Source organism: Littorina saxatilis, linkage group LG10 (assembly GCF_037325665.1).
Source record: "Littorina saxatilis isolate snail1 linkage group LG10, US_GU_Lsax_2.0, whole genome shotgun sequence".
Taxonomy (NCBI): domain Eukaryota; kingdom Metazoa; phylum Mollusca; class Gastropoda; order Littorinimorpha; family Littorinidae; genus Littorina; species Littorina saxatilis.
The window spans coordinates 31219252-31229251 of record NC_090254.1 but is presented as its reverse complement, the minus strand read 5'-3'; the positions used below and the strand labels follow the sequence as shown (position 1 = coordinate 31229251).

The window sequence follows — 10000 nt, the reverse complement described above, 5'->3', positions numbered from 1 at the left end:
TTAAACAAACAAACAGACAAACACGCAAGCAAGCAAACAAGCAAGCAAAAAACAAGCAAACGCAGAAACAAACAAACAAAACATAAACAAACAAACAAACAAACAAGCAAACAACAAATCTTGCATACACTTTGTTTTCATACTTCGATAACTTCGAATGGGTAACGGACTACGTGCTTTTTGGTGATATATTCTCGTGTTGTATCACACGAAAGTCTTCATCTTGCATCTATCTATATATATATACGACTTGTGTGTGTGTGTGTGTGTGTGTGTGTGTGTGTGTGTGTGTGTGTGTGTGTGTGTGTGTGTGTTCGCGATGCACGGCCAAAGTTCTGGAATGGATCTGCTTCAAATTTGGTGGGCATATTCAGGTAGACCCCGGACACAACCTGGTTGATGAGAATTTTCAACACGTGCTCTCAGCGCGCAGCGCAGAACCGATTTTGGTTTTTCTGTTCATCTTCCCAGATCCATTCCCAGTAACTCTTCCTTATCTTCTCCAGTGTTTTGCGTTTATCTCCCTTCCTTCGTGTGGCGTCAATCCATATTGCCGTTACTATTTTTAGAAGGTCACTGTCCACAACGCTTTCATCCCGGCGAAGCCGGATATTCCCGTTACTATTTTTAGAAGGTCACTGTCCACAACGCTTTCATCCCGGCGAAGCCGGGTATTTCTCTACCTCTTCCCGGCGAAGCCGGGTATTCGGCTCTACTTCTTCCCGGCGAAGCGGGTAATCATCTAGTTTATATATATGCATCGTTGACAGCATAAGGTTTTGTTGATAATTATGTTTTTATACGACTGGCAGTGGAACGATTTGTTAGTCGTCTGCCTGATGTTAATGAAAGTCAGAGTTTTTATATAAATCAGATAAAACCAAATTCAAACAAGGATTTGTAGAGGCAAATTCGCTCAAACTTTACACTGGCAATAACCATTGTGTAGAATAGTCATTATTAAACACGTGTGTCTTTTTATATTTAGGCAAGTTTTGACTAAATATTTTAACGTAGAGGGGGGAATCGAGACGAGGGTCGTGGTGTATGTGTGTGTGTGTGTGTGTGTGTGTGTGTGTCTGTGTGTGTGTGTGTGTAGAGCGATTCAGACCAAACTACTGGACCGATCTTTATGAAATTTGACATGAGAGTTCCTGGGTATGAAATCCCCGAACGTTTTTTCATTTTTTTGATAAATGTCTTTGATGACGTCATATCCGGCTTTTCGTGAAAGTTGAGGCGGCACTGTCACGCCCTCATTTTTCAACCAAATTGGTTCAAATTTTGGTCAAGTAATCTTCGACGAAGCCCGGGGTTCGGTATTGCATTTCAGCTTGGTGGCTTAAAAATTAATTAATGACTTTGGTCATTAAAAATCGGAAAATTGTAAAAAAAAATAAAAATTTATAAAACGATCCAAATTTACGTTTATCTTATTCTCCATCATTTGCTGATTCCAAAAACATATTAATATGTTATATTCGGATTAAAAACAAGCTCTGAAAATTAAATATATAAAAATTATTATCAAAATTAAATTGTCCAAATCAATTTAAAAACACTTTCATCTTATTCCTTGTCGGTTCCTGATTCCAAAAACATATAGATATGATATGTTTGGATTAAAAACACGCTCAGAAAGTTAAAACAAAGAGAGGTACAGAAAAGCGTGCTATCCTTCTTAGCGCAACTACTACCCCGCTCTTCTTGTCAATTTCACTGCCTTTGCCATGAGCGGTGGCCTGACGATGCTACGAGTAAAATGGCATTGCGTTCAGTTTCATTCTGTGAGTTCGACAGCTACTTGACTAAATATTGTATTTTCGCCTTACGCGACTTGTTTCTTTGGGACTCTTACAGCTTCAGTCAAATGTTTTGCTTAGAACGAAACTGTAGGTTAAGAAATGGCGCGCACCCAAACCGGAACCAACCAAAGTCAGCAGAATAGTACACGCAGATGCTTTGTGAAAAGCACTCCTTGACCACAATATATGAGTCAAGCCAACACAAAAAGACCACTACTGTTGGCGGCACTAAGTGAGAAAATCAGATAGATAAAATCTGCACGTGGATTGTCCAGTTTGACATGCTAAAATGACCTTAAAAAAATCGAACACGGAAGAATAGAACGAGGAATGTACTAAGTTAAGGATGCATTCCTCCCAGTGCACCAACATTAATCTATCTCTGTTTATTACATGAGACAAGAGCGTTCAAACAAAAACGGTATTACCTATATTCACTCCCATAACTCCAGATATTCGACCTCCTCTCTTGTTACATTGTCAATTAGTATTTGAATGAGGCTTGTTACATAAGCTTATGTCTCTATCTCTCCCTCTCCTTCCTTCCCGCTCACACACACACACACACACACACACACACACACACACACACACACACACATACACGCGCGCGCGCACACACACACACACACACCGACACACACACCGACACACGCACACACAGACATGAATAAACCCTCACACACACACACACACACACACATACACTTACACGTACACACACACACACACAGAGTCTTAGACCGACTCCAGATTTATTGTGTATCTTGGACAGTCTTGGCGTAGTACTCAAGACGACTCTTCATAACACAGGTATTTTCATGAAAACAATTAAAACATTTTTGTATAACAGCTCCCCTCAGCTCCGCAAGTGGGAAAAGGTGGTGAGGGGGAACTGTGTTCTTCATATACCCGACACACTTTTGTGGCTTTCATAAGTTCAAAATGGCGGCAACCGGAAGTCTTCAAACATCGATCTGCGCATGCGAGACCGGTGACATTGTGAAACTTGATCAGAAACTGTGCAGCGCTCAGGGAAGTCTGCTTGTGGAAGTATCCAAACTTTTCTGCACCTGCACCTGCACACAATAAGGAGAAATACTCGATATGGATTGAGATTGTACAACAATAAGTTTGTTACACTCCTTCCCATGTAAACAGATCAGCTCATCAATTCAGATCTGGGGAACTGTGGAAGACCTGCGCCGAACCTGCGAGTTCCTGCGTTCAGCATCTTGAACACACGGCCAGTACCGTGTAACTGGCCTTGACACGGAACGATCCAAGGGGGGCAATCTCAGTCATCTGAAAGAGGGAAATCCAAACGCAATCCGCCTTGTTCGATTTTATGGGCTTGGACGATAGAGAAAAATAAGAAAAGCAAAAGCTGGAGTCCAGTCTGGACGAAACTGCTATCAAGAACGCAGAATTGATTTTTTCTGAGTTTTTTTTAGCCGTAAGCGCCATGTTTATCGGAGCAGGAAACTCTTCCAGAGTGAGGCCCCTTTGTTGGTTTCACTGCGGCCGCATTGTGAACAGCAGTTATGAGAAATTCGAAATGAGAAATGGCGCTTACGGCTAAAAAAAACAACTCAGAAAAAATCAATTCTGCGTTCTTGATAGCAGTTTCGTCCAGACTGGACTCCAGCTTTTGCTTTTCTTATTTTTCTCTATCATCCAAGCCCATAAAATCGAACAAGGCGGATTGCGTTTGGATTTCCCTCTTTCAGATGACTGAGATTGCCCCCCCTTGGATCGTTCCGTGTCAAGGCCAGTTACACGGTACTGGCCGTGTGTTCAAGATGCTGCGTTCAGTAGCCCTGAGATTATAAGAACACAACCGTCGAACGCTGAAGAAGAAGAAGAAGAATTCAGATCTGACCAGGCTTTTACACGGGATAAGACTATCCCTCAACTTGAGCTCATTAATGAACAGCCTGTGTGTTCTCTGTGCACACGGGGTATTTTTGTATGAATGTATTTCGTAAAATCCACTTATGGCTGCTTAAGAAATGAATGCATACAATAATGTCCAACTCAGTGACCGCAGCGAGCAGGCAGGGGGTCATTGTGTGGGTGTGTGTCTCAGTGACCGCAGCGAGCAAGCAGGGGGTCATTGTGTGGGTGTGTGTCTCAGTGACCGCAGCGAGCAGGCAGGGGGTCATTGTGTGGGTGTGTGTCTCAGTGACCGCAGCGAACAGGCAGGGGGTCATTGTGTGGGTGTGTGTCTCAGTGACCGCAGCGAGCAGGCAGGGGGTCATTGTGTGGGTGTGTGTCTCAGTGACCGCAGCGAGCAGGCAGGGGGTCATTGTGTGGATGTGTGTCTCAGTGACCGCAGCGAACAGGCAGGGGGTCATTGTGTGGGTGTGTGTCTCAGTGACCGCAGCGAGCAGGCAGGGGGTCATTGTGTGGGTGTGTGTCTCAGTGACCGCAACGAGCAGGCAGGGGGTCATTGTGTGGGTGTGTGTCTCAGTGACCGCAGCGAGCAGGCAGGGGGTCATTGTGTGGGTGTGTGTCTCAGTGACCGCAGCGAGCAGGCAGGGGGTCATTGTGTGGGTGTGTGTCTCAGTGGAGGGATGGTCTATGTAAAAGCCTGGCCAGGTCTGAGACGAGGAGCCCAAATGCACTGCCAAATATGTAATGTCCGCTCGATATGATGGCTTTTTCTTCCGAATACACACACATCCGTCGGAGCTTAGTGTTACTATGATGCTATTTGCATTGTTTTCTTGACACTCCCGCAAGGAGTACAACTCTTCCACACCGCATACGCAACGACACAGTTATTTATTCACAACGTATATTCCCAGAATTATTTTGCCTTGAAAGGTGAGAAGCACATTCTTTAACAAACAAACACACACACACACACACACACACACACACACACACACACACACACACACACACACACACACACACACACACATACACACACACACACACATATGGGTACAAACACACACACACATACACATACACACACACACACACACACCCGCACACGCACACACAAACGGCACACACACACACACACACGCACACGCACACGCACACACACACTCACACATACAGTCTCAAAGACACACACTCACACATCAAAAGTACCTGCAGACGCCGTGTTCGTCATTCGCTGTACACCATTACTAGTTGCACTTGAAATAGATGCTGTACTTGTTTCCGATCGAGGTGCTGTTTCCGAGGCCAACGATGTACTCGCCTGCGTCAGTGATGGTGAAGTCTGCTCTGCCAGTGGGGCTGTACTCGTTTCCGCCAACGTTTCTGTAATAGGTTGTACACTCGTTTCAGACAAAGATGACGTGCTAGCTTCTGACGTTTTAAGTGCACTTTTATCCAAAACCCGTGAAGATACACTCGATTCCGCTGGGTGGCCGAGTGGTAACGCACTTGCGCTCGGAAGCGAGAGGTTGCGAGTTCGACCCTGGGTCAGGGCGTTAGCAATTTTCTCCCCCCTTTCCTAACCCAGATGGTGGGTTCAAGTGCTAGTCTTTCGGATGAGACGAAAAACCGAGGTCCCTTCGTGTACACTACATTGGGGTGTGCACGTTAAAGATTGACAAAAGGGTCTTTCCTGGCAAAATTGTATAGGCATAGATAAAAATGTCCACCAAAATACCCGTGTGACTTGGAATAATAGCCCGCGAAAAGTAGGATATGCGCCGAAATGGCCGATGTGAATGAGTGATGTATTGTGTAAAAAAAATTCCATCTCACACGGCATAAATAAATCCCTGCGCCTTGAATATGTGCGCGATATAAATTGCATAAAAAAAATCCAAAAAAAATCCCTGCGCTTAGAACTGTACCCACGGAATACGCGCGATATAAACCTCATATCGATTGATTGATTCCGTAGTCTGGACAGCAGTTCCTCGGAAAAGATTGTATAGAATCACACCAACGTAGTTACTTCTATTGCATATTTAGAAAGAACAAGCTATTGGAAATTGTCCAAATGCAAACCATCCAACTGAGTGATCGACTGACCAACCGACCAAGCGAGTCACAGACAAACTAACTTTATACATCCACGGCAGCCACAACATCCATCAACAACAATAGTAGCAACAGAAAAGAGGATAAACAAACTGAAAACAGACACACACACGCGCGCACACACACTGAGACACACAGACACAGACACACAGACACACAGACAGACACACAGACAGACACACAGACAGACACACAGACACAGACAGACACAGACAGACACAGACACACAGACACACACACACACACACACACACACACACACAAACACACACAAACACACACAAACACACAGACACACACAGACACACACACACACACACCGGTATAAGAAAATGTCTTACCAGCACCGAAGCCGCTCTCCTCACATACGGCTTTGTACCACGCGTTGAGCTGCACGGCCGTCAGTGTGGCCATGTTTGACGTCGTAGTGTACGCACTTTCACCGTTCGGTGCCCCCTGCCATCGCGCTGTGACGTCTTCCGTGGCGGTGACGACATAGCTGCTGTTGTAATACCACCGCCATGATCCTTCCAGATATCGGAGTCCCGTCCAGTGTTGATTAAATTCAGATCCTAGGCAAGAAGGTTTCCACAACGATTAGGACAAACAGAAAGAAGAAAATACTAGTTGACAGAAAAAAACACCATCTACATTCTATTGGTCTCGGTCACACTATTATATTGCGTTATGCAAAGATATGATCATGCAACGTTGACAACAAAACATTTGATTGATAATTATGGTTTTTTTAGAAGACTGGCAGGTGAAGTTATTATTTCTCAGGCACCAAAAACGCGACTCCGAAGTAAAGGGACGATCGGTGACGTCAAAATTGTTCATCTGTAGAAAGTTGTGAAATCCGTCACCCTATGGGAGGGGTGACGTCAAAATTGGTCATCACAGAGTTTGTGTAACACAGGAAGTTGTGAAATACGTCACCCTATGGGAGGGGTGACGTCAAAATTGTTCAACAAAAACATGATATGTCGCATTGTGCAGGGTCAACTGCAACAAACTCAAACCGAGCCATTCATACCTAGCTGTATTTGAGTGACTTATATACCCGACATTTTTATTTCTTATTTTTAGCACAGGTGTAGGAAAAATCATGAACCAAAATGTTATTTATTTTCTAATTTAACATTTTTTTTACAAATATGACCATGGTCTTTTAAACATACAGTGACATTAAACATTGTTATGTTAAAAAAAAGAAAAAAGAAAAAAAGCTTTTGTGCACAAATCAGAAAATACATTGTACATTTTACCTACAGGCCAAACCGTGAGTGTCTGTGGCAAAGCCCGACCCAGGAAATTGCACTGATTTTATATTTAGATCAGAGAGAAATTGTCAAGAACAGGCGCTTGCATTTGGATGTGTCCAATGATAGTAGGTTTGGTTGTGATCAATCAGAATAATGTAGGAATAAAAATGTATGACAGTTTAGTATGATGACATGTAATTCACATATGCTGAAATATGATATTATACATCATGTAATATTATTATGGCTGTTGCCATGACCATGAAACCCAACAAAGGTTTAATGTAATGTAATTCAAAATACCAAAACCGAGCACCTATTAATCTCGTCTTTGCGCGTGAAGATTGAGGCCGTCTGCCAGTAGCGGTTAGGTCATACAGTGGAACCCCTCTCTAGCGACCTTTAAAATGTTGACAAAAATCGGTCCTTGTGGAGGAGGGTCCTTACAGAGGGAGGGGGCGGAGTCAGGGGGCCACAAAGAAAGTCAGATTTAAAAAAAAAAAGAAAACAGAGAAGTTTGAGTTGCTGACGACCGTTCTCTCTGAAAGCAAACTGCTTCGATTTCATGTTTGTCCTTGGTGTCCACCAGTTCTGGTGCATGTACTACCCTGGCCAAGTTTCCTCTCAAGACATCAAAGAGACCGCCCCAGTATACTCTACAGCCTCTGGGCGAACCACCTCTCATACCTAAAACTGGGTCAATGACCCCTGGGAAGAAGGTCAGTGTCTATAAAAATTTTACTCCTAGGCCTGCGGCCAGGGGGGGGGGGGAGTATACCGGTACCATTTGAGAATCAGACCAAATGAGAATTGAACCATTTGAGAACATCCTTTTTTTTCAATCACTACATCGAAGGCCTGCGGCCCGGGGTTCACATGGGTTGGTTTGTTTGTTTGTTTCAAACCCACACCCATATACACACATTTCCCATTTAAACCATTTGTCGGCCCCCTGTCGATATTTATCGACTAAGTTCCTTGTCTTGTCTGTCATTGAGAAATGCTGCATTGAGAAAATCAGAGCACGATTGCATTCTGATGACCTTTTCTGGCGCGACCGAAAGGTACAATTGTCCACCGGATTACGTGGCTTGGCTTGTTTCATAATTCTGTTCCTTTGAAATGTCATCACAAAGACAATCCTGCTTATATTGGTGTCTACAGTTTGTTTTGTACACACGGCAAAGGACATGAAAGTGTTGTGGAAAAGTGACACTATTTCTGGAAGTCAGTTTGTCAAAGAGAGAGAGAGAGAGAGAGAGAGAGAGAGAGAGAGAGAGAGAGAGAGAGAGAGAGAGAGAGAGAGAGAGAGAGAGAGAGAGAGAGAGAGAGAAAGAGAGAGGGTAGAATTGAACTTTATTGAACTTTATTTATTTAACAAGGATTAAGATTTAAGGCTACACCTTTTCTTACAATCTGTCCTTGGGACGCACAGACACACAATGATAAAATTGAAAAATTACAAATTAAAAAGTTAAAAAGTTTACCAACAAAAGGAGGTCAGAAAACTTCAGCACGTGATGATAAAGATGACGATGATGATGATGATGATGATGATGATGATGATGATGATGAAGATGAGGCATGAAGAGCATACATATGTGGTTATTCATAAAATAAAATGCATACTATGCAAGTAATTATAAGTACAAGCTGGTAGCAATCGAACAACAAAAATATGTTCAGAATATACAATGCACAGCATATCTTTGGCGTAATACTAAGTGTGGTAAATCAAAACGCGTTAAACTACTCAGACATTAAGTGTTTTTTGACACATTTTTAAAAACTTTTTTAAGTGCTTAAAGGATGATGGAAGTGAATTCCAAACTGATGTACCCGAAAAAGCCAGACTGGTCTAGAGAGAGAGAGAGAGACAGAGAGAGGGATAGAGACAGAGACAGAGACTGAGAGAGAGCGATAGAGAGAGCTAGAACACAAGCGACAGAGAAAGAGAGCGAGAGAGAGTGAGAGAGAGAGAAAGGAATAGAGAAACAGGCAGTAAGGGATAGAGAGACAGACAGAAAGGAATAGAGAAACAGGCAGAAAGGAATAGAGAAACAGGCAGTAAGGGATAGAGAGACAGACAGAGAGTCAAAGAGAAAGAGAGAGAGAGAGAGAGAGAGAGAGAGAGAGAGAGAGAGAGCGATAGGGAGAGCTATAGGGAGAGAGAGAGAGAGAGAGAGAGAGAGAGAGAGAGAGAGAGAGAGAGAGAGAGAGAGCGATAGGGAGAGCCACCCATTGCACCTCGGAGAGCGATAGGGAGAGAGAGCGAGAGAGGGAGATAATAAGACAGACAAACGGACAGACCGACAGACAGGGAAACGGACAGACAGACAGACAGACAGACCGACAGAGGAAAAACGTAGTCCTATTTACCCAGCGCAGCATAAACTGCGAATTGTTTCTCTGCCGTCTGCAGGTGTACCAGGTGGGCTCCCTCCCCCTCACATCTTGCAACGGCGTCGTTCCACTGCTGGGGTTGTTTGAAACCATAGTAACACTTCCCCTCTACCGTCACAGCAACCTTTTGGTCAGATGCCACGGAGGCAAATTTGTTGCAAGGTTCGGCATCAAAGCCTGAAAATATCAGAGCACATCATAGACTAGTTACGATGTAACACAAAAGTAATTTTGTTTCTTTATTCACACCAACTGTTGTCCCCTAACAAACGCATGTTCTCTATTTCAAGGAATAAGTAAAGATATATCGCATTAGACGGAAGACTCTAATTAGAACCATGTTTGGTACATTAGGAATATATTTCTTTGACATAGTAAACACACACACAAACATACACAAACGCACACACACACACACACACACATGCACACATACACACACACACACACAAACACACACACACACACACATTACACACACACACACACACACACTCACACATACACACA

The 10000-nt window shown here is 43.6% G+C and overlaps 1 protein-coding gene across 5 annotated transcripts in view; it reads right to left on the bottom strand.

Annotated features, from left to right (window-relative positions):
• Positions 1-2551: 2551 nt before the first annotated feature.
• Positions 2552-10000, bottom strand: part of LOC138978591 (uncharacterized) — a 57890-nt gene continuing 50441 nt past the window's right edge. For 4 of the 5 annotated variants that reach the window (XM_070351347.1, XM_070351345.1, XM_070351346.1 and 1 more), the window contains 4 exons: positions 9467-9667; positions 6164-6394; positions 4914-5087; positions 2552-2884 (listed from right to left, as the gene is read on the bottom strand). In XM_070351347.1, coding sequence (XP_070207448.1) covers positions 2637-2884; positions 4914-5087; positions 6164-6394; positions 9467-9667 — 854 coding nt within the window. In that variant the 3' untranslated portion in view covers positions 2552-2636. The remainder of the gene's footprint in view (positions 2885-4913; positions 5088-6163; positions 6395-9466; positions 9668-10000) is intronic. The other variant, XM_070351348.1, reaches the window with a different exon arrangement.